The sequence below is a fragment of the Podarcis melisellensis genome, assembly GCF_964234715.1.
Source record: "Podarcis melisellensis genome assembly, chromosome: 3".
NCBI classification, from domain to species: Eukaryota; Metazoa; Chordata; class Lepidosauria; order Squamata; family Lacertidae; genus Podarcis; species Podarcis melisellensis.
Genome location: NC_138530.1, coordinates 40,480,867 through 40,506,751, shown reverse-complemented (window position 1 = coordinate 40,506,751; position 25,885 = coordinate 40,480,867). Strand labels below are relative to the sequence as shown.

General features: G+C 40.7%; 1 protein-coding gene across 1 annotated transcript in view; it reads right to left on the bottom strand.

Moving 5' to 3' along the window:
* Window positions 1-720: 720 nt before the first annotated feature.
* The window catches only part of HEATR5B (HEAT repeat containing 5B), a 47,118-nt gene continuing 21,953 nt past the window's right edge, over window positions 721-25,885 (bottom strand). The window contains exons 21-36 of the mRNA XM_081905337.1: window positions 23,967-24,136; window positions 21,898-22,042; window positions 20,674-20,913; window positions 18,376-18,627; window positions 15,331-15,512; window positions 14,707-14,775; window positions 12,946-13,125; window positions 11,489-11,723; window positions 10,558-10,818; window positions 10,086-10,213; window positions 8,802-8,946; window positions 6,762-7,034; window positions 5,058-5,282; window positions 4,168-4,319; window positions 2,574-2,787; window positions 721-1,285 (exon numbers count right to left, since the gene is read on the bottom strand). Coding sequence (XP_081761463.1) covers window positions 981-1,285; window positions 2,574-2,787; window positions 4,168-4,319; window positions 5,058-5,282; window positions 6,762-7,034; window positions 8,802-8,946; window positions 10,086-10,213; window positions 10,558-10,818; window positions 11,489-11,723; window positions 12,946-13,125; window positions 14,707-14,775; window positions 15,331-15,512; window positions 18,376-18,627; window positions 20,674-20,913; window positions 21,898-22,042; window positions 23,967-24,136 — 3,176 coding nt within the window. The 3' untranslated portion in view covers window positions 721-980. The remainder of the gene's footprint in view (window positions 1,286-2,573; window positions 2,788-4,167; window positions 4,320-5,057; window positions 5,283-6,761; window positions 7,035-8,801; window positions 8,947-10,085; window positions 10,214-10,557; window positions 10,819-11,488; window positions 11,724-12,945; window positions 13,126-14,706; window positions 14,776-15,330; window positions 15,513-18,375; window positions 18,628-20,673; window positions 20,914-21,897; window positions 22,043-23,966; window positions 24,137-25,885) is intronic.

Sequence of the window (25,885 nt, the reverse complement as noted above, 5' to 3'; positions counted from 1 at the left end):
ACATTTGGCAAAAAGAAGTGCAATTCTGTCACATTTTTGTTCTATTAAGTATTTTTCACAATGGAGTTTTGATTGCAATGTTGTGCGTATTTTTTATAAATTATATGCACACATTATGCCTGTTACAAAGAGGTATCTATCCACCATAGCATGCATCTGACAAACTGGATTTTCAGTAAATGCAATATTATGCTACAATAAATGTGTTGGTCTTAAAAGATACCAAAGATGTCTTCTTGTTTTTGTTGTAGCAAGACAAATATGGCTATCCCTGTCGAATCTGGTTATAACCAGTGGTTCTTTTTTTTTTTTTACATGACATAACAGGCTTGACATGTTGTGTATGTGCATGTTTAGTACAAAAATGTGTTACCGCATCTGACATTACTAGATAAATACTAATGTACACGAATTTCCTACTCTCTCCCTCAGGGAAGGCACTTCCTGTTTTGCTGCTTGACTCTGCTGATGCCCCACTGCCACCCCACAAGCCTCCCTTACCTGTGCTGCTGGAAACCAGTGCTGCTTTTCTGCTAGCAGTGGAGCATTCAAAGCGACTGCCACACCTGGCCCTAGGGGCAGGCCTGCCCTCCCCCCCCCCCTCACATCAGTGAATTTGCCCAGGGAAAATAAATATATACCCAGCTTTTATAACCACACACTGAACCTGATATTTCTAAAAGTCTAAAAATATAGGCCACCAAGTAACACACGAAACACTTTGTTACAGGAGATAGTTTAACACAGACTCAGATGCATGATCAAACTTATTCCATTTCATAAAAATCTATGTACATATAGATAATATTACGTCCCTTAAAATGCACAGATTTCAAGTTATAACACACACCTAGGAACCTAAACCCCTAGTGGATAGCCACAGACAAACAATGCAAAAATACAGAGTGCTATTCAGCAACACAAAAGGAATGATATATTGCATGGCGATCAATTTTATGATTGGTTCCAATAAGAATAAATCAGAAAAAGCTAGTTTTAAGTTTAATTGTTGGAGTGGAATGTACTGTGGGTGGTGGTTGCCTGGCAGCTGCCTTTGCTTTGCTCGCCTGGCTTGCTCGCACTGCAGTTTCCAGCCGTATTTTCAATTCAGGGGCTGCTCCCATGACTGTCTTGAATGCATGAGGATAAAGGGGTCCAATGCGTGTTAGGTCTTGGAGGGCAAACTCATGAAGTTCTTTTGAGACCACAGATGCAGAAGAGAAAGCATTCTCATTCAGTAAATAAGAAATAAGGGTGGGAACAAGAAGCGCAAGCAGTGGGACTCCTAAGGAGAAGGGGGGAAAAAGAACAGATTTAAAATTATGGACTTGAACTCAGAGCATCATGTTCACTTATTTCTGTTAAAGAATAAAAACTCCAAAATCTCAATCCATTTCTGACTAATACAAATCCAAAAAGGAAAGCCAAAGAACTATTTTTAGGACCGCCTCGCAACTCCACACTGTGCTCAGTTCCAGAACAGCCAAATGTTTCCCTAAGGTACTGTGTTACCATGGGGGCAGATATAGGATAAAACTACATTTAGCAATATATAACCTGCAGAAGAACAGGTGGCATTTATTATATCTTCTTTTTGATTCTGTTGAATTATCATAGCATATCACAAAGCATGTAACTCACACTATTACAGATTTGTTTGCTGCGTGCACTCTGAAGCACAAGTGAACCATCTGCATGTGCAGACCGCTTTTGCTCCTTTTCACTGAAAGAGCCATCTTGGTTTTTAAAAATCAATAATGCAACATCTGCTTCACCAATTGAAACAAATAGGTTAGCTTTTTAGAGTGTGAGAGTTCCATGCCTATTACAGATTCAGACTAGGGTGACTGTTATATATTGAAATGTATCTCCCGGGACCAGAAAAGGGAGGAAAGTGAATTTTACGCCCCTTCCCCATTTCTCCTGCAGCTGCCTGTGCTTCCTCCTACACTGTTTCTAAGAGTTAGTCAAATCTTCTGGAGCCGGTATTTCTTGGCAGAGGTGGAGACACACAGTGGGAAAGGGGAGCAGCTATTTTTTGCTGACTCACTCTTCCACTCATGGAAGCCTTTACTGGGTCAAATAATTTGTGATTGAAGGGACACAACTGGATACAGTCCATAATCTATAAATTCATAATTTCCAAAAACTACTTTGGGGTAATGCCACATTCTAGGGTAGGTAAAGGTAAAGGGACCCCTGACCATTAGGTCCAGTCACAGACGACTCTGGGGTTGCGGCGCTCATCTCACTTTATTGGCCGAGGGAGCTGGCGTGCAGCTTCCGGGTCATGTGGTCAGTATGACTAAGCCGCTTCTGGCGAACCAGAGCAGCGCACTAGGTCTGTTAGCAGTGACATTGAACTAGGAAACTACAGCCTATCCTCAAAGCATTAATGACATGATTAGCAATCATGCTGTATGGTATTTAAAATTAAATACCAGGTGTAGGTTTAATCCTTCTCTCCCCAGCCACCGTCTATGAAACCATTCCTCCCACTGTGACAATTAGCTTTAGAAAAAGAACTATTACAGGTACTGTACAATCTGAGAATTATTATTCAAGCTACTTACTATTCTGTTCTTCTCCAAGAGCTACCAGTGTTTCAAGAACTTTGATTCCTTCCTGGACTGCTAAAAGTTCCATTTTGTTGTTTGGGCGGTTGATCTCTACACTTTTCAGTTTCTCAACTAATATTGGTGCCAGCGAATGGATATAGGGGGTTGAGAGGGCTCGATTGGTGTGTTGGAATACAGAAAGCAGAAGCTGGTAGCATTTGGCTTGAACCTAATCACAATAAAAAAAGATTGCTGTGTTAGTTTAGGGTTGGTAGTGAAACCATCACAATGTTAATAACGGTTCATGAAAGAAAAGTGAAAACAAGGCAATTCAAATGGTCAAGAAACACTGTTACTTGGTAATTATGTCCTAGGTCATTTCATCTGTTTAATAAACAGTATCTGTCATGGTACAAACTCTGGAACTACACAGAGTGCGAATAATTTGGGATAATTGATTTTGTTCCATATTTGAAAATCACAGTTCAATACATGGTATAACTTCATTTACTGCTGAGGAATCAGCTAGTAACACGGCAAGTTTTTTTAATTAACAGAGGTATATAGTAGACGAATAGTAGATTAGCTAAAATGTCTTTTTAAAGTTCTGAATTATTTCCTATTCCGACTAAATTTTTCTCTGTGTTTATTATAAATGGTATCATCAACTGCTAATGTTCCTAGATCACTATTGGCAGGTTTATGTTCAGGAAGGCTTCCCTGGCACCTTCGTTGTATATATTTAGGCACCAGGCAAAAAACAAACATTCTTCTTTTTCCAGGTTTTTGACTAATTAAACAATCTATGGCCTTTTAAAATGTGTGGGGAGGCGGTACTGTTTTTGTCTGTTACTATTTGTTTGTTAAGTATTTTTGTAATATGGGACGCGGGTGGCGCTGTGGGTTAAACCACAGAGCCTAGGGCTTGCCGATCAGAAGGTTGGCAGTTCAAATCCCCGCGATGGGGTGAGCTCCCGTTGCTCGGTCCCTGCTCCTGCCAACCTAGCAGTTCGAAAGCACGTCAAAGTGCAAGTAGATAAATAGGTACCGCTCCGGCGGGAAGGTAAACACCGTTTCCGTGCGCTGCTCTGGTTCGCCAGAAGCGGCTTAGTCATGCTGGCCACATGATCCGGAAGCTGTATGCCAGCTCCCTTGGCCAATAAAGCGAGATGAGCGCCGCAATCCCAGAGTCGGTCACAACTGGACCTAATGGTCATGGGTCCCTTTACCTTTTATATTGTAAATAGCCCACATTTATTACCTATTTGAGGTCCTATATCACTTATTTACTATTAAAAAGCTGTAAGAAAGCACTGCTAGTATAAAGTGAATCCCTGTCTTTTTGAGTTAGATGGTAGCTTTGGTTTGTTAAAATGTTACACCACATTAACCAATCGTTAACCAGAAATCAAAATAGAAATGTTTTTTATGTTGATATATGGCTATATGTAGGTTAAGTTGTGTAAATGAAGTCCCACTTGCGAACATCTTACATGCACGGGAGAATTAAGAGTACATGCAGGGTTTTTTTAACCGCACAAATGGTAGCTTTAGGGATAGTAAACTTTTAATAAATGCTGGGTCATTGGGGTGAAAATGGAATACTCACCCAGGGATCAGATGAGTTCAGTGCCATTTTGAATCTATTCATGCAGCCATTCTGTAATGACTGCACTCCAATTATTTCTGTGCTTGCAGACCAAAGGAAGAGTGCAATAGCTGTAAGCATGCTGACTTCATCCAGAATAGGCCTTGAGGCCTCTGAAAAAAATCCAGTGAAAACAGGATGAGAGCTTATACTAAAACGGTTTTGAAACAGGCAAAATGAAACTGCTCAGTTACAAAGTAAGAAAATACTGGAAAATAAATATAATATTTCTGATTTAAATAATAATAATGTTTTATTGCACAACCCTTTCAGCCCAGGTTTTTTGTGGTAAAAACCACCACCACCCTATGATATAACATGGAAGAGGATTGCACTTGATATGTTTCTGGAAAGTAAGTTTAAGATTTTCTGATCCCCATGAGATTTTAAAAACTACATTCCACAGATATAGGCAACATACAGAATGACTCACAATAATGTAATTGTTAAAAATATTGATATATTTAATAATCCAGTATACCTTTTTGTTCTGCTTTTTTATTAAAAATATGCAACACACTTTTATTTTGTCAAATTAGTCCCCTTTTGTTAATAAATGAACTGAATTGCTCATGTATCCTAATACTCTTGCCATATATGAAGAAGTTCAAACTCAACAAACATGGGGTTTTTATGGCATTAAAGGAGAATGCTGGACTCTACAAAGAAGCACTAATACACCAAAGAAGATTTGGACACCCCCATATGCATCCTTAATTCTTTTCTCTTTTAATTTTATAGATCTAACAGAATAGCAATATGATTATTGAAATAAGTACACCAGTTTTGGTTCCTATGAGAACAGTCCCTTTTGCTTATTTTTTTAGTAGCTGTGTTTGTATGCAAATTACCTGGCTGAGGGTATTCCAAAATTGAGGCCAAGGTACTGCGGATAAGATTTGTCCACTGTTTGTGTATTTCTTCATTCATTGTCATTGGAAGAGTTACAATACTTTTCAATCCTTGAAGTGCTGCGGAGACTGGCGGGGGGACATGGTTTCCTGTTGTTTTCACTGCAGTATCTTTTAACACTTGAGTTATTAGAAACAGGACTGTGGGCAAAATTGTCATGCATCCTGAAAGATAAAAAACATATTTTCTTGCACATGAGTGTAAGAACAAAATGCTACACCATAGGCATGATCCATAGTTCTATATTCTATGTAGTGTTTCACATGAGCAAGTATTATCTGCTGGGCAGTACCCACTGTTACACACGAAGCATATCGGGAGTCATATAACAGAAAAGCCACTGTAGGCATACAGCTATCCATGCACTCCAGAACCACTGGATTTTGTTTGTGTGTCCATCTCACACCACGTGTTAAAATACAACATTGCACATAATGCTTCAAATCTGTCCTGGCGCCTTGACTACCATTGTGGAATAAAAGGGAAAGAGGCTCATATCAAACTATAGAAGTAAACATGATTACTATGTTCTACCTCTATTGTTGGAGGAAACATGCTTCTGAATACCAGTTGATGGGAATCGCAAGTGGAGAGACTGCTACTGCATTCAGCACCTGCTTGCAGGCTTCCTGTGGGACTTTTCTTATGCACTCTATTACTCTTTCACTTTCCTAGTGAAACTAAAGTATCATATACGTGTCATTTTGGAAGTAAATACGTCCTAACAGGGGACGTGGGTGGTGCTGTGGTCTAAACCACAGAGCCTAGGGCTTGCCGATCAGAAGGTTGGAGGTTCAAATCCCCGCGATGGGGTGAGCTCACGTTGTTCGGTCCCAGCTCCTGCCCACCTAGCAGGTCGAAAGCACATCAAGTGCGAGTAGATAAATCGGTACCGCTCTGGCGGGAAGGTAAACGGTGTTTTTGTGTGCTGCTCTGCTTCGCCAGAAGCAGCTCAGTCCTGCTGGCCACATGAACCGGAAACTGTCTGCGGACAAATGCTGGCTCCCTCAGCCAGTAAAGCAAGATGAGCGCCGCAACCCCAGAGTCGTTCGCGATTGGACTTAACTGTCAGGGGTACCTTTACCTTTACGTCCTAATAGCAGCCGTTCCTGATTGTGCATGGCTATAATGTTAAAAATCTGACTCAAAGCTGCCTATCATTTTTTCATTTACCAAATAAGTTCTGGGTTCCGTTTATTGAAATGAATGCATACAGATTTCAAGAATGCTCTACTGAAGCAAATCTCTGAGGTTTAAAGGTACTCCATAAACTGACGTGCAGTTCGGGGAAAACAAGTGCTAAAGGAATGGAAATTCTGTCCCTTCAAGGAACCACTGAGGGGCGGGGGATTATGCTGTGAATCGCCCTGAGATCTTTGGATGACGGGTGGTATACAAATTTAATAGATAATAGATGCTTTGGACTACAAATCACATCAGCCTCAGCCAACACAATGCTGGTTGGGAAAGATTGCATTAGAGCCTGTTTTGCTTGTCTGTGCCACCATCACAAACATTTCTCCGAACACTTTCCACATTTTAAAAACAGGTTTCAACCTGTCATGCTTTCATTTCACTATCCAAGATACACTTTCTGCAAAACCTCTTAAAGAAAGATCTTTAAGAAAGATCTACTGCATTACCAGCTGGGGAACAGAGAGTGGGCAGGTCAGACAGAATTCCAATTGTGGCAGCTACAAGACGAGCACTTTCTTCTGGAAGCTGTTGGGTTCTGCTGGAGATATGACTCGGAGAATCTGACATTTTTGTGCTCAGATGTGGCATGTGTCGTACTAGGATAAACATTAGGAGCTCCATGGCAGCAAATACAAGAGATTTTCCTGGCACAAGACCCCCACTTTCTCCTCCTTCGCCCAACATGGTACTAGTGTCTTTTTCTTTTACATCTTCTTCATCTACAAAATAAGAACATAAAAGGCAGTATGTATTAAAAATGTGACTATCATACAGAATACACAGATGACAATGTAGAAAGGGATTCAAAATAATGCATAACAAATACTGAAAGTATAAATATAGTATAAGTATTAACATAGTATTACAACAATAAAACTGTTTAAAATGTATACATTAATATTTAGTAACTAGACAGCCTCTGTTTACTGTTAGAAACTGTGGTACATACAGAATCAAAGGTGACACAAGTGCTTATGCTATCAGCGCCCTCTCCGATTGCATGCAGCCCGGACAGGTGAGAGCTGTTTCCTAGTTCTGCTGGATCTCTCAGCGGCGTTTGATACCATCGACCATAACATCCTTCTGGACCGTCTTGAGGGGCTGGGAGCACTGTCATACAGTGGTTCTGCTCCTTCCTCATGTTCAGAAAGTGGTGGTGGGGGATGAGTGTTCAGACCCCTGGGCTCTCACTTGTGGGGTGCCTCAGGGTTCTGTCCTCTCCCCTATGCTTTTCAACATCTACATGCAGCCGCTGGGAGAGATCATCAGGGGTTTTGGGATGGGTGTTCATCAGTATGCGGATGATACCCAGCTCTACCTCTCTTTCAAATCAAAACCAGTGAAGGCGGTGACGGTCCTGTGTGAGTGTCTGGAGGCGGTTGGAGGATGGATGGCGGCTAACAGATTGAGATTGAATCCTGACAAGACAGAAATACTGTTTCTGGGGGACAGGAGGTGGGCAGGTGTGGAGGATTCCCTGGTCCTGAATGGGGTAACTGTGCCCCTGAAGGACCAGGTGCGCAGCCTGGGAGTCATTTTGGACTCACAGCTGTCCATGGAGGCACAGGTTAAATCCATGTCCAGGGCAGCTGTGTACCAGCTCCATCTGGTACGCAGGCTGAGACCCTATCTGCCTGCGGACTGCCTCGCCAGAGTGGTGCATGCTCTGGTTATCTCACGCTTGGACTACTGCAATGCAATCTACATGGGGCTACCTTTGAAGGTGACCCGGAAACTACAACTAATCCAGAATGCAGCAGCCAGACTGGTGACTGGGAGCAGCCGCCGAGACCATATAACACCGGTCTTGAAAGACCTACATTGGCTTCCAGTACGTTTCCGAGCACAATTCAAAGTGTTGGTGCTGACCTTTAAAGCCCTAAATGGCCTCGGTCCAGTATACCTGAAGGAGTGTCTCCACCCCCATCGTTCCCTCACTGCGAGAAGCCAAGTTACAGGGAACAAGGCAGAGGGCCTTCTCGGTAGTGGCGCCCTCCCTGTGGAACGCCCTCCCACCAGATGTCAAAGAGAACAACTACCACCAGACTTTTAGAAGACATCTGAAGGCAGCCCTGTTTAGGGAAGCTTTTAATGTTTGATGTATCACAGTATTTTAATATTCTTTTGGAAGCCGCCCAGAGTGGCTGGGGAAGCTCAGCCAGATGGGCGGGGTATAAATAAATTATTATTATTATTATTATTATTATTATTATTATTATTATTATTATTAACAAGTGAAATAGTGTTAAAGCTGTTTCCTTTTACAAATGTAAGGAAATATAGAAATATTTTGATTCTCTTGTGTTATTGAAATGCACCAAAGTATACTAAATGATTCAACTTAGTTTAGGTTTGTTAAGTGTGCAAAATGAATATAAATAGGATGAAGAAAGATACAGTTTGAAATATCCCATCTTTACAAACAAAACTTTGTTCTAATATACTTCATTATTTCTGAAACCCAAAATTAAGGTAACATATCTCACTCATAGTGTTTCTTTTTTCTTGTAGATGATCTTGAGCAGCTCTTACAATCTGCTGCACAACACCAGTAACTAGCAGTTGGACTGAAGGAGGATTGCAGGTCAAGAGGAGTCGATGCAGCACACTCAAAAGTTCAACACCAAGGAGCTAGCAAGAAAAAAAGTTTTTTTCAAAGTTGCATATGATCATAAGCTTTAATAATAAAGCTATCCTACTTTGCTGTAATCCCTTATGTCTCATTTAATCTACATCTGAAAGACTTACAGTGGTACCTCTGGTTACCTACTTAATTTGTTCCAGAAGTCAGTTCTTAACCTGAAACTGTTCTTAACCTGAAGCACCACTTTAGCTAATGGGGCCTCCTGCTGCCGCCACAAGGCTGGAGCACAATTTCTGTTCTCATCCTGAAGCAAAGTTCTTAACCCAAGGTAATATTTCTGGGTTTGAAGAGTCTGTAACCTGAAGTGTATGTAACCTGAAGCCTATGTAACCCGAGGTACCACTGTATTCTGTGCATTCACCACTTTAAATAAAGCACTTACCAAATGCATAAACCAGATGCATGCCATATGCATCAACCTGGCCTCAACCAGAGCCAGGGCTTTTTCAGCTTTGGCTCCGATCTGGTGGAATGCTCTGTCACAAGAGACTAGGGCCCTGCAGGAATTGACATCTTTCTGCAGGGCCTGCAAGACAGAGCTGTTCCTCCAGGCCTTTGGCTGGGGCACAGCCTGACTCCCTCCTTTGGCAATCCTCACAAAACTCTAGCCTAATGGTTGCCATTAATCTGTTTTGAATTAATGAAATGATTTTAGAATGTTTTATCATTTTACTGTTGTTAGCTGCTCTGAGCCCAGCTTCGGCTGGGGAGGGCGGGATATAAATAAAATTTTATTATTTATTATTATTATCATTCAGCCAAAGTTAAGCATTTTTAATTCCGATATGCTTAACTCTCTCAGCTAACTTGATTAGTTTTTGCCCAAATGTTCATTAGGTTCACACCGCTGCACCTGTTTCAGTGTGTCCGAGCTGGCATTTATTGAATAAAAGGTTGAAAGTACAAATTTGGTTCTGTTTTTTCCTCATAATTAATATTTAAATTGAGAAAAATCAGGACAAAACATATTAGTCAATGTTAATCAATTTGTCAATTTCACAAACTTTTCCATTCCATGACCAATACATGAAACCTTCATTTAATTTATTGTTCCAGCAATCTGCTTTACTTTCTGCATAATCAGATGGCTATCCTAGTTTGCAGTTATAGACTTCAGTGATAATACCTGATCCTCAGCAATGTGGGTTCTAGCACAAGGGGAATCCAATAAAGTGTGCAGAGCTTGTAAACAGGATGTAACATGTTCAACAGGCTCTTCTGGTCGTGGAGAGCAGAGAAACTGTATACTAACACCTGAAAAGCAAATTATTTTAGATTTTAGACAAAGCAGAACAACAGTGACTAGTAAAGGGTTTACTGTATTTAAAAAACTATTATTGCATATTGCTGTGCATACATAAAACACTAGTTTTAATTGTTTTTACATGAGATGACTGTGCACAATACTATTGCAGCCATCAGCAAGTCAAGAGTCTCAGGCTGAAACACAAACACTTAGGCATCCCGAGTTCTGAAAGCTAGAATGCTTCTGTTTCTGGTGCTGTCACAAAGCTAGAGTCCATTAAAATAGGAAATATTGCTACCTGATGATATAAAGCACCACTACAGAATTCTGAAACAACAACACAAGATATTACCCAAAATCAAATGCATTCGATCTTTGTTTATCTCTTGCAAAGGTTTGGTGGATGGTGGTGTTCCTGGTGCTGGGTTTAACATAATGGATGTGGCACGTTTCTGTGGATTCGGTATTGCTGCCGACACATCTTCTGTTGATTCAGAACCATTAAATCCTGTACTATTCAACCACAGTGCAATTGCATGTAGAATTGGGGTCCATGAATTCCGGTAATGCAGTCTAGCTGTATCAATTGTCTCTGGAGTGTAAAATGCTCCACCTGTCAGGCAAAATATTACACTAGATTTCAGCATGACGATGGAGGCAGAAAGGAACTGAGTAAAAAAGTGCATTATCATTTTAAATATTTTGCTAATATCAACTACATCTTAGAATTTCTGCTAACATGCCTCTGCAAACTAGGCCCAAACTCACATGCTTATAGAATTCTTCACATGGTGGCTCACTATCAGTGAAGTCTATCATTCTGACCGTCCCACTGCCAGAAACATGGCATCCTGGGCTAGTTCATATATTACGAATCCACGAATTGTTCATTTATCACTCCATTTCAGAGATTATTGCAGGAACCAAATTTACTGAAGAACACTATGTTTGAGGTTATGTAGGACGATATGAACAATCTGTTTGATTTCATTCAGACATTCGATGTTACTATTTGATTCTGCAAACGTGAAAAAACAAACTCGAGACAGCTTCCTAACCATGGTCAGCGAAACCTTCCAACTCTGGCTCAAGTGCTCCAGAGCTAAGGAAATTAGGCTCATGCTTTGTGCATTGGGAATGTGCTGTTGTGTCTTTTCCTATAAATGATAGCAAAACAAGGGTATGGACATTGTTCAGCCTTCCTAAACTTGGTCTTTTAAAGTTTCTACCCACATGTCAAAACTATTATAATAACTGTACTCTAAACTAAATTAACAGCTTACCGTCTGGAGGAAGTTGACTTGCAAATTCTGCTGGTAAAGTCAAAAGAGCATAATCTTTAAGTGCAGCTAACCAGAGGCGGCTGAGAGTGGGCAGCTCTGGTTGCACAAGTGTTATTAAACTGTCCGGTGGCAGTTCATCTACTGTGCTATAATCGTCGTCATCGTCATCATTCTTCACTGCTTTCTTCGGTTTAGTTTCTGCTTCTTTTTTAATTTTCATAGCTACAACATACACCTTTAGATAAAGATCCATGCAAAGTATTACAAGCATATACAGACAACACAAATAAAGCTTCTCTGTGTGCCATTAAGTGTCATTAATGTAACCCATCCTTAAAATATATGTTCCCTTAAATTCTAGGCTCTTTGCACTAATAAAACCCACACCTCTTAATATGGTCACCCAAATTGTATGTCAGAAAGATTAATTCTGCAGCACACTTTCAACCCCATTCTCAAACCCATAAGGTTTAACAAACCTTTTTTAAAAGAAGTATATATCCTCAAGGTGTTGAAAAGTCATGATCAAGAGAACTTTTGCATGTTTCAAAGCCCCTGGACTGAGTTCACCTAATGAGTCCTGACTGGAAGCCCTGTGCAAGGACTTCTGCTTGCACAATAGGGCTTTCGCCCCACTCCTCCCCACTGTATGCTTCCCATGGCTTGGGATGTTTATGTTGGAAGAACCCCTAGAACTGGCAAGCTGAAATGATTGTGCTAGTGGAACATTTGCCTTAGTGCAATATTGAATTCCTCCAACTGAATATATCCTGTTATAAACAATAAAAAGAGAACTTGGCTGATGATGTCAGCAACTCTAGGGAATACCACAAAATAACATGTTAATAAGGTGTCTTATGCAAATATAAAAACCAGTAGAAATACTTCATATAGTTAAAGTATTGTTTCAGCATTTTTTACCAGAAAAACTGATTTCATAAACCGTTTTCCATTCATCCTGGCAAGTAGTTCACTGTTTTGTTGACACTGTTTTGCTTAGAGGCAAGGAAGGCTGAGATAAGGGATTTATCTAAGATCATACAACAAGTCTACACCTGAGCTAGAATGTTTCCAGTTCTGAATTCAACACTTCACATACTGGATCATGCTAGCTCACATATTATTTTATTTTTATATGCAATGAAATTATATGTAATAAATGGATCACTTTATGTCTTCATATGTTAACTTTTATATAGACATTTCAAGTAGCAGCTAGAAACCTTTAAAAATAACCTCAATATACATTGTCTGAAGAATATTATTGGAATGTTTACAAAGAGCAGCAACCCCACCTATAGTATATCTCCGTTAAGTTATCACATGTAGTTGTATGTCTTCCATACAATGTAATAAACAATATATCAGATCAACTGATTTTTTCATCTATTGCATTCCACTCCACAGAAAAGCAAGAATAGGCAACTGCTTTTATATTATTATTCTTAAACATTTACCTCAGCCCAAGCTTTGAGTACTGCCAGTTTTTCCATAGTAGTAGCACTCTCCCTGTAAAGCTGGCTGGAAGACCCCTTCCCTGTTTGCACTTTGTCCAGTGAAGAGACAAGGAGGTTGTGAACACGGCGAAGATCATTAAGGTCGCTTACTACGCCACTTCCAATCCAGGTGCTACACACCTAAAAATCAATATAAACAGCCAGCTTGCCTTTTAAGAAAGCATTCCTCCACACAGAGAACCAGTTAGTCTTGGTCTAGGCTCAAAACTCCACCCAAATATGAAGACCAGAGTGTGAGTTAGAGCTAATTTCCATTTCTCAACCTAGCCCACCTCACCAAAATGTTCAAATGATAACATGGGAAATTCCAATACAATTGAGTTAGACAAATCTGCATTGATCAGAGAGGTTTTAAGAAAAAAATTAAGAACTTTCAACACAGGAATATTTTCTTACAAATTGTTTTAAGCAACACTTTCATGGTTCTTTTTAATTACAAACATTAATGTGACTGCATTACACAATACCATCTGCAATTCACTACTGGCTAGGTACTATGAGGAACAAGAGACCAAGTTTACCACATGTAATAAAGGCGGGGGGGGGGGGTAAATGGCCAAAAACATAGGCACAAAGTGAACAATAAACTGGGGGGGAAATGAACTTTTTTGGTAGTTTTTAAAATGCTTTTTGAAAGTGTGAAGAAACAAAATGGTGAACAGTAGAGAAACAGTGCAACCAAAAATGATGGGTGGACCAAGAAGGAACATGATACTGTAGATTAAAAAAAAACATGAAATAAGACAAACCAGAAAGATCAGACAAAATATAAAACAGAAGTGAAAAGGAAGAAGACAAGCAGAAAGACAAGCCTGAAGACAAATAACAAGGGAGCATAAACACTTGTGATTGTATTCGATGAAAGCAAGACACAAACTAGTACATCATGGGAGCAGCCTACTTCCAAAGCATCTCTTCCTTCCTTGATCAGATGGTGCATCTTAAGCACAGTTTACCTGCTAGCTAAAGGGAAATCCAGTGGTGTTTAAGGATCTTCTGCCCTTTATATGACTGAACACAATAAAATAACTTTGAAGTCAGACCATGAATTTGCTATATAACTGGATTCCTCATTCTCCTAATAAATCAAGGAACTGTATGCCTCCTCCATACAATCCCGTCCCTGGTGGGCATCCCTGAGCAGATCTTACCAGAAAATGCACATAGGGCAAAGAAAGGGCAACGATGCAGAGGGTTTATAACCCTTATCTGGCTACAGATCAAAGGAAGATGACTTATACCACGTCAGATCACTGCACATCAAATCCCAGTATTATCTATTCTGATTGGCAGGTGGTTCTTCAGGTTCTTAGGCACAAGTCTTTCACATCACCTCCACAGACCCTGTGCAAGACATTGCACTATCTGAGACTGGCCCAGGCACCCTCTCCTCCTCTCCCACTGCCCCCTTTTCGCCTGCTTTTCTGTTCCTGCTCCACGCTCCATTCCTCTCCTCCTCATCTTCTGCTCTTGCACTCCGTGCCCCTTCTTGCTCAACTAGCTGCAAGCTGGCTCTACTCTGAAGAACTGCAACACCTAACTATTAACTGCAAAACCTTTAAAAAATGCCAGTCCTAAGAGCCAGCGCAGGCCTATCTTCATTCACAAAGAGATAAGATGCTTTCTTAATATGATGCGCCCTCCCAGTTTTGGCTAGTATTCATTTCTCTCTCCATCTGACAACCATGATTTTCTTTGTACCTGGCAAGCTTTTGCTGTAATATCAGAAGGGGTGTCCTGTGAAAAAGCTGGCCTTAAAGCAGCTCCAACCTGTGTGAGAAAGGAAAATTGATGAAACCATGCCCTACACCCACTCTTGTAACAGGAATTTAGACACTTTGCATTAATTAACCTTTGCAGCTAATTAACCTTCGTAACTGTCATAATTATACGACAGACACTATTAATCATTTTTTTCAGTGGAAAAAGACATCTAATTTTAGAAGCAAATGCGTCTCCAAAGAAGTCACAAGTTTCGTTTTGCAACTGCTATGGCAGATAATGCTGATTGTAGTAATATTATAAATCATGGAGAAAGGGAGTCAATTGCTCATCACCATTCAAGCTGACCTAGCCATGGCTACTGACTCAACTTTTATGACTTTCCAAATGTGAATTGGTAGGTTAAGAAGATTAAAAGGGGGAGCTGTCAGTCTTCACATATAATGAGCCTAGACCTGTATGAGAGCTTCATGCATGCCTACAGAGCACCTGTGACAAACAGGATCTCTTCATGCCCCTCAAAAGCAAGACGATTCTCAGCTGGGATACATCTTGTTTCACAACTGATTTTTTGCAATGGCATAAGCACATAGATAAGCTTACATTAGCCTGATACTGCTCTAGAATCACATGGCCTGGGAACTCTGGTTCAGGAACTGCTGCAAATTTCTTGATAATGTCTTCAAGTGCTTGGAGACCAGCCATTCGCAACTGGTTGCTGTGGTCAGTTGCAGCCATAAATGCCATGCGAATAAGATCAGAGAGGTGAAGAACTAGAAGGTCATCTGAAAATAGACACAAGAAAAAGCAGACTGTTTCAGAAGTCATCCATGGTTCAAACTTACACACATCTTTCCCCCCAAAGAACTACCGTACATTATAATATAGACATATGATATAGTCTAAGCAAAGCAAAATAGAAAAAATGAGCAAAAGTACCACCTTAAGAGCCAATATCTCTCAAGAATTCTGAACTATTCTCCTTAAAATAGGATTTGAAATGATAATAATGTTGCATCTACAGAAAATCCAAACTGCAGTTAGCAAATTCACAGTGCCTATTGTTTACAACAGAGCATGTGATCACTTCTAAGGTTCACCCATTGGATATTTTAGATTAAAGGAGCAATTCATTCACACAAGAAACAAAAGCTTAATTCAGACCATAAACAAATCTATTGAAAGAATGCCAGGAGGAGAAAAGATGAAAAATATAACAATCTATAAAGTCATCACCTTTGTTGCATTTCTCTCTCTCTCTCTCTCTCTCTCTCTCTCTCTCTCTCTCTCTCTCACACACACACACACACACACACACACAATTTATTCAATGTTAAACTTAATTCGCATAGGATTTTTGCAGATAATTATATTACCATTTTATTTAATCTAAAAGAAATCATCAGTACAAGGAGTCAGTGGAATGACCTATTTCAATATGCAGGCTTTAAAAGCGATAATCAAAATTTCCAACATTATTTTCATCTAAATTGTAAAATGTGCCTAACTTTAAGTATCACATAATTTTTAAAGAATTCTTTTACATTCCATATTATCAATAGTAGCCTATCTGATGCTTCTGAAATGCCCACAAGCAGAATCTGAAGTCAACTGCTTTGCTTTCAACCCACTGCTATACCTCCTTGCTTTTGCCACCCAGGAAAAGGTATTCGGAGGCATACCACCTCTGAATCTGGACATATAAGTCAGCAATCATTATGAACACCTGTTGATAAGACTTCATGGTAAATACTAACGTGCCAGAACAAAATATTTCAGATCCAATTCAATCATATATATCTCAGCTCACTAAACCAAAATCTGCATGAAGGTTGTGTCTGCATACTTTGTCCTTGTGTCACTCTGCCTCACTTCTTGTCATGCTGTGACTGAACACTTCTAGGGTGATTTAGTCATAATTTCCCATTATTTCTGAACCAGGAACCTAAGCTTACTGGACTTAGACCAAACCATGATCTGAAACCAACTTCAAACTGTGGTTTCAGACCCTAGTTTCATCCAAATCTGGTAAGTATAGTTTCCTGGTTCAGATATAACAGGGAATGGTTAATTCACCCTAGATATCTTCAATTACACATTGGGGGGAAGAAATGAAATAAGAGATCAGAGATCAGAAGGGTATATGCACAAGACACATACATAATACACCAATATAACGATGTCCAAACATATTAGGCCAATGGAGGGAGCCATGTCATCCTGATGTACCAACTGAAGCTCCCAGATATTTACAAGAGTAGCCACAGCCTATGCCCAGAACAGCAGCTTAGCTTTCAGGTTACAAACTGGTTTTCCCTTTTACTCCTTTGTTTTCCTACCACTATTTATTTAAATGATTTCCATTTATTTAAATAAGAATAATCTCAAAGTGGTTTACAACCTAGCTTAAAACATCACGTAAAGCATAACAAAATATCAAAATAAAACATTGCACATGAAGATCAAATACAAAATTCTCAAACATAAAAAATTACAGACTAAAATTGTATACAAAAATACAACAAACCCCTACAAAACAGCATTAGCAACCACACAAATGCCTGAGATAGAAGCTGCACCTACACTCCCCCACAGCAGCATATCTCAAATACATTCTTAGCAACCATGCACATACAAACAAACCTCATGCATTCCCACCAACCATACAGATAATGCACAGCTAATCCCTAACTATTTATTACAAAGTGAACATCTGGTCTACAAGAATATACGCCTGTGTTAAGTATAGTTTACAACCAGCTCATTCACCTACCTCCAGCTAGGGTAATACAGTATTGTATAAGCAGCAATACAACCACTCCCAAATCACTCCATCTCTCACCCAGTTAGGACCAAACTGGTATTAAGTAACTTTGAAACACAAAAGCATTGCAACTCAGTCTCTTACTCTGGGCTGCGAATATATAATTCCTGTTGCCACCCTATGATACATTACTTACATTCTCCTACTGAGCACATTCAACAGTACAAAATAAAATGTGGTGATGCCTTCACAGCAACCTCAGAAAGGTCTGCACTTCCTTGGCCCTCCTATCTCAGTCTGTGGGCTGGAATGCAAGTCAATTAGCAGCAGCTGTTTCCACTCTCCTCCTCCTCTGGAAATATCAGCAGCATCCTGGCTGACAAGGCAACCAGGAGCAGAGTGAGCACAAAGACAGAATGGACTTTTCCTTGCCCCAGGACCCCTCAACAGCAACAACAGGCAAAAGGTGAAGCAAGTCAATGTCAAGATGAAAAGGCACAACAGTTTTTCACAGACTAATGGTCATTCCAACTGTCTCTTAATTGCCGATCTTAGAAAAGGATGACCACTGGAGAAAAAAATGCCTCTGCTCATAAAAATGTCAGAATCAATGGACTGTTAATACTTAGCCTCTCTGTGTGAGTGCAAACCTGTCTACATCTGCAGGAAAAAGCCACCTGAAACCTCAAAATGGGCAACAAACACACACTGAATCCCTGATCAGAGATGAGGCTCATTAAGAGACCTTGAATTTTCAACTGTATGCCCTATAGGATTTTATTAGAGTAGAATCAGATAAGGGGCTATAGTTACCTATAATTAAGTAGTTATTCTAGAGAAGAAACACACACACAGAGAGGAAAAAAGATACCAGTCTCTCTTACTTTTAGGATTTCTGAGTTTGGCAGAACGGGCAAGAGCTAGATCAAAGTGGGCTTTATTTGCATTTTCACATAGCATAATAATTCGACACAGGCAATCAGCAGCAAATACTCGAGTAGCCCAGCGAGGAGCTACAGAAGGCTTTGTTTTGTCTTCTTCACCCAGTGTAGTAAACATCATATCATCATCCATTTCATCTTTTTTCTCTGAATCTTCATCTTTTTCACCTCCCAAAGGAGCTGTAGTGGTCATATCTGCAAAATAAGAAAGGATCTATTATTCATTTAAAACATTTTTATCCCAGCTTTCAGTAGAGCAACTTGCAGGACATCTCCCAAGAAGAATAAAATGTAATTATATGTACTAATAAACACAAAGTAAAGCAGCATTAAAAGGAAACCAGCAATAAAACAACAGAATCAGTATTAAATTATCCACCTAGAAGCTTGAGATAATAAAATTGTCTTCATTTTCACTGAAAAGCTATTTTAAAAAAGCATAACAAAACCTTTCCGTATGACTTTTTTACAGAAAAAATACCAAACCAGTTCAACAGTACTAAAACCCTATGAACAATAGTTAAATTTAGTTAGAGTAGACCCACTGAAAATCAGCTGACATATCAATTTAATTCAGTCCGATATCAGAATAGCAAACCTTTTATTCTTGCATTGGGGAAAACTGACACTAGGTAACAAATGCAAGAAATGACAGTGGCAAACTTGTTGAACTATAGTTCTTTTCGCAATCAAGCCCAGAAACATCTTGGTATTTTACAGGAAAAATGTATTTCTCTAAAGAGACATAGTAAGAAATGCATGCTTACACCTCAAAAATGATGAAGATGGCGCTTTGAAGTCAATCTAGCGAGACAATATCAGGGCCTTTTAAAACATATGTAAAGTCTCACCACAATTCTTTTGGCCTATGATACAAATATTGGCAGGGCACTATATTTACAAGAAAATATTTGGCAAGAATCTAGAATGATTCCACAGCACTGATAAATACAAGCTAACAAAATTCAGGAGATGTCAATAGCCCAGTTCATACCCTGGCTCCAAGCCAGGCTCCAATTTCTATTTGAAATGTTCTTGGCTCCAATTTCTATTTGAAATGTTCCTAGAAGAAACTGGGATCAACAGATCAGTGACTCAAGAGTTCTTTCATTTGCATATTAGTAGCTCATAAATAATCTTCTGAAGACAGTTTTATCAACACACCAAGCACCTCCTAAGCTACCTATAAAACACTGTAGCAGTGACTTTCTAATATGCCTCAGGCTCCACTGAAATTATGAGGCCCTCATGTATTAGTGAAAACACAAATCAGCACCTAAATAAAACTTTAAAGGCTGACCTTTACAGCCTGGGGGAAAAAGCTTCCAATAATACATAATTCCAGATGGATGAGGCCTCAGTTAGATTACTGTGCATCTAGTCCTTACAGCATGTTCCAGTAGCCTTATCAGAGGTCACTTGAGCATGAATAGAAGGGTTCAATTTTGTTAGGTGGGGGTGTAGCAGTTGGTGCACCAGTCATAGCTGGAAAAAGGCACTCCTCACTACTTACGTGACCTATGCATCTAACAAGACTGGGTACCCAAAAGCAGGGGCGAACGAAGGCGTCGTGACACCTGCTATGTAGGGTGCATGTGCAGTGTCACTACATACAGTGCATGTGCGGTACATAGTGAAACCGCACATGTACTGTACATAGTGAAACCGCACATGTACTGTACATAGTGAAACCACCCATGTACTGTACATAGTGGTTTGCCGGGCCCGGCGGCGCCGCTCCAGCGCTGTATGGATGGCGCCGGGATCCTCTGCTCGCAACTGCAGCCTCGAATGGAGCATCCTCCACATGCGGCCGCAGCGGAGCAATGGCTGCTCGCGCCGCTGAGAGCCCCTGTGGGGTGCCTTCTTGTCACCCCCCCCAGACAAGACACCCGGGGCCCTCCGCCCCCCGTTGTGACGCCACTGCCCAAAAGAGTACTTAACATGAGTTTGATCAAACTGCGGGAGGCAGTGGAAGACAGGAGTGCCTGGCGTGCTCTGGTCCATGGGGTCATGAAGTGTCAGACACGACTAAACGACTAAACAACAACAACAACCCAAAAGATAAATATTAGACATTGGACAATTGTTGTTCCCAGATGTTAAACAAGGTTTTCTTCAGTAGAGGCTGGACCATGACTTCCTTTAATGCCATAGGCATACTTGATGGAAAAGTCTGCTAAATAAAAAGCTTCTAAAGGAATTACAAGAGTCAAAACATGGTCATTTTCAGATACTTACCACTGGATGCGGCAAGGACATCCTTACATAACATTAGCCAGTGCGAGAGCTTTTCTACTGCCAAAGATGAAAGCATATGTCCCAAGGTATCATGAATATCAGAGCACAGCTTCCGATCAGTCTCCCGATCTAGCATTCCAAAAAGGACTCCCTCAAGTCCAGTCTCTGTGATATTGATTCCCTGATGTCGGCCATGAATATCCCTCCGGGAGCCTAGTCCTGGAGCAAAAGAATTCATATCTGCAAAACAGATGGTAAAGGCATTTTACGTTAACAGGAATTCTTTTCATCAAAATAGCAACTTGAGATTTTTCTAAAAAGTCTATGGCTCCATATGATCCGAATAACTAACACAATGACATCTGCAGCATTAAAATGCAGTACTTAATATGATAAAACACCAACGATGCAGAAACTAAGGTGTTAGTAGTCTAGGGAAGTACCAGTAAGTAACCTATGTATCATTGCGTCATGTAATTCTGTTTAAACACACCTGCCCATCCAAAGTTGTTGCATATTTCATCATTTATATAAAATAAAGTACTCCATATTTGGGCAACTTATTCAAATCCTTTTAAAAGGTTTACATAAATTAACATATGCATGAATTAGTCTAACTCAAAAAAGCATTGATGGCCGACAGTAGAAAAAAGGTCACCCAATCAAAAACTGTATCACTACATACTTAGGACATAAGACAGAGGTAGCTAACTTGTGACCCTTCAGATGAAGTTGTGCTCCAGCACTCATCAATCCCAGCAAGCATTTCTAATGATGGGAGCTGCAGTAAATCATTATCTGGAAGGCCAAAGGTTAGCCACCAGAATATAAGGGGGGCGGGGAAGGGAAGCTTTCTGCAAACTTAGAACAAAGGGACCTCTAGCCTTGTCCTGTCAAGTCTAATTTACAATAGGCCTTGAGCTCAGTTCTTGAAGCTTTTAGGCAGACATCTTTCCCAGCTCTGCTACACAGAATCAAGTCAATTCAAAATGCTGGCAAATCCAATCTGGCCAACGTATGTGGAAAGTGTGCACTTTCATAGTCTACCATTGGAGAAAAACTGTCAAAAGTGAATACTTTAGAATGAAACAAATGTATATCATTTTTACGAAGTCAGACAACATGCAGGTGAAAATATAGTATGGGAAATGCACTTTAAAAGTTTACAGCATTAGCTGTTTTCATTTGGTCTTTAGGAAAGTAAACATGCAAAGCAAAACTTACTCATCCCATTATTTTCTTTGTCTCCAGCATTTTTGGCTAAACTCATGGCATATTCACATACTTCTGCGGCTTCTCTCTGAGCAAGCTGCCTCAGACACGCTACCGCAGCCCGACGAAGTAGAAGATGGGAGCTGCATAGGTGAACCTGCAACCAGAGTCATAAATCAGCAATCAAACTAGCTGGATGACTTGAAAGAACCCATAGGTACTGTTGCTTAATTAAAATTAGCTACTCAGTAAACCAATCTTTTTATTAATTGAAAAAGTGCATGAATCAATCAAAATAGCAGTTTAGCATATTGTGGGTTTCCTACAGCATCTGGTTCACCATTGTGAACACCAGATGTTGGACTAGATGGGCTTGATCCAGCAGGCTCTTCTTACGTTCACATGAAACCAAATACACATTTCAATATGACTGCTGCGAAAAGGGGGCCTGGGGTATGTGTGTTGTTTGTGCATATTACTTGGGTCATTTGGCGGCGTGGTAGTGGGTGGGATGGGATGGCTTCTAGGTGTGTGACAAAGGTGATTGCCACAGCAAGCTATGGAGTATAATAGAAGCAACCTTTGTTCAAGAAACTCTGGCTTGTGGTTGCACAAGCCTGAAAGTCTTTATAAGGGCAGAAATTTGTCTATCTGCCTGGAAACTAGAATGTGGACAACAGAGATGCTGACAAGGCCTTCAAGAAACAATGCATCTGATGGTTAAGTTCTACCTCCACTGCCAGAGGCACCACTTTACATAGCAAGCGCACTGGCTTGCCCCCGGAAATGAGGGGGCCGGAGCTGTGGGGCATGCTGACATCACTTGTGCATGCCGCAGGGCATGCCAAGGTCAATTGAGTATGCTCCACGACGTGCTGACGTGTCATGCCTCCTTGAATTTTTGGGGGGCCCTTGCTGCCTCCCAGATGGTGCCCCTGTTACATAGGGTCATTGAAAGCTGCCTTGTACTGTACTGAGTCAGACCAATAGACCATCTATCTCAGTGACTGGCTGTGATTCTCCAGCGTTTCAGGCAATGGTCTCTCCCAACCCCACCGATGACTGTACCCTGGATGTTCTGCCTGCAAAGCATGCGCTCTACCACTAAGCCACAGCCCATCCCCTAAAATGTCTCTTTATGATGCCATAGCTGTGCCCTTGCACCCATAAAGTGATCCTTTCAGAGATGCACTCTTTATGACCAGAGATTCACCAGAGTTCAAGTGTAGGCACTTGTCTGTTTTCACTAGTGTGTGCATACCCACTCCCCCTCAATAATGCCTTCATGCATTCTTTTGAACACATGAATAGGGTTAGTATTTTACCATCATCTGATCTGAATGATGCTATCAGCTAAGAACAGTACTGCTCTATGAAGAAAACCAACAAAGAGCAGCTGAGGTTCACATGATGTCTTATCAACGGCTTCCACTATCGAGTGCAAACTGCTGTTTATAGCAAACATAAATGTGCTTTAGAGACACATTCAAATGTTCTTCCTAATGTAATTTTCCTAATGTAATGTATTCTTCCTAATGAAGGAATGTTTTAAACCGTAACCTGCCTTGGCTGCCTGGCTGAAAGGCAGTATATGAATGCAATTAATAAATAAAAGAAAGAAGTACATCTACATATCTTTTCATAAGAATCATATAACTTTATTTAATTTGATTCCCTCCCCCTCTTCTACCTCCTCCACTCATCTCCCCTAATACTCATGGGAGAAATGGCAATGTGATCTGTAATTGCTAGGTTGAAAGCTTTATTGTTATTAGTTATTGCTATTTTGTGAGTACAGCTGATTATAACTGAATGACCTGTTTCTGTATGTATGTTCTTGAAAATCTGCAATGAAACCTATATTATTTTTTAAGAGCTTAATTATTTGGTTGGACAATGGCTATTTAAGAAGTCACGGTAGTCAGAGAAAGGGTTAAGGCGTGAAGAAGGCTGTGTGTTCTCCACTTCTGGAGAATACAATTGATCATTTTGACAAAATTTCTCACCCACCCATCCCCAAGTATCCAACTATATAAATGTTATAGTACTGAAACATAATGAGAGGCATAGCTTATACTCACACAAAGGCTGGGAACGAGACTGGAGAGGTTAACATGTCGTGGTGCAAACATGTGAAGTTGCTGGAGGCAGGAAATGGCAGCTGCCTGAACAAGAGAGTCTGAATGATCTTGTGTAATTGCACATCCCACCAGACATGAGGAACGGATGGTGGAAATGGTAGCTCCATTACCTATCAAATTTAAAGTTATCAAATCAACTTCAAAAATATCTACATAATTTTCTATTTCAGTCATGGATGCATTTGGTTTCCATGGATGCATTTAATTTTCTATCCTGTCACTTACATCAAAATGTAATATACACCAAGGCTATAAGTTTTATTTATTTGATTATAGGGCATTGGTCTCACAAGGTAGATGATGATGATGATGATGATGATGATAAATAATAATAATATCAGCAACCATATAAAAGACAAGAAAACACCAACATTCCCGAAACAGCAGCATGAAAACTGCATCCCAGCCTACATATATTTAGTCACTAATAAGAATGTTAAGAAAAGAGCAGCTGAGACTCCAAGAAATAAAAATATAAGAAAAAAGAGAAAGTTGGAAAGGAACCAGAAATCGAAGCCAAGGGAGCCTTATAGCACACCTAAAGGTAAAGGTACCCCTGCCCATACGGGCCAGTCGTGTCCGACTCTAGAGTTGTGCGCCCATCTCACTTAAAAGGCCGGGGACCAGTGCTGTCCGGAGACACTTCCGGGTCACGTGGCCAGCATGATGAAGCTGCTCTGGCGAGCCAGTGCAGCACACGGAAACGCCGTTTACCTTCCCGCTATAAAGCGGTACCTATTTATCTACTTGCACTTAGGGGTGCTTTCAAACTGCTAGGTGGGCAGGAGCTGGGACCGAAAGACGGGAGCTCACCCCGCCGCCGGGATTCGAACCGCCGACCATGTGATCAGCAAGCCCTAGGCACTGAGGTTTTACCCACAGCGCCACCCACATCTCCTATATACAGTGGTGCCCCGCAAGATGAACGCCTCGCAAGACGAAAAACCCGCTAGACGAAAGGGTTTTCCGTTTTGGAGGCGCTTCGTAAAACGAATTCCCCTATGGGGTTGCTTCGCAAGACGAAAAAAATCTTGCATCCCCCCCCGTGGTTTTTTTTCGCTTTTTTCGCCCTTTTTTTAAGCCGCTAAGCCGTTTATCAGCTGTTCCGCTGATAAGCCGCTTAACAGCTGATCGCTGGAAGCCGCTTGACAGCTGTAGCGCTAATCCGCTAAGCTGTCAATGGGCTTGCTTCGCAAGACGAAAAAACCGCTATACGAAGAGCCTCACGGAACGGATTAATTTCGTCTTGCGAGGCACCACTGTATAGCACACCTATCTGGACATTATTGTTGGTTGTCCCTGTTTGACCAGAAGGTAAAAGGTAAAGGTAAAAGACCTCTGGATGGTTAAGTCCAGTCAAAGGTAACTATGGGGTTGTGGCACTCATCTTGTTTTTCAGGCTGAGGGAGCCGGCATTTGTCCACAGACAGCTTTCTGGGTCATGTGGCCAACATGACTAAACCAGTTCTGGACACCACAAGGAGTGCCAGAGTGCATGGAAACACCATTTACTTTCCCACTGTAGTGGTACCTATTTATCTACTTGCACTGGGATGCATTTAAACTGCTAGGTTGGCAGGAGCTGGGACAGAGCAACAGGAGCTCACCCCATCATGCAGATTTGAACCACCAACCTTCTGATCAGAAAGACCAAGATGTTCAGTGGTTTAGACCACAGCACCACCAGCTACATTAGGATTCACACCAGCAACCAGAATGTCCTCAGGCAGAAGAAATAAAATGGAGAGAGACTGGAACAGCACTAAAGCCACAATCCTAATCATACTTGCCTGGGAGTAAGTCCCATTGAACTCAATAGGACCGACTTCTGAGTAAACATGACTAGGATTTTGCTTTAA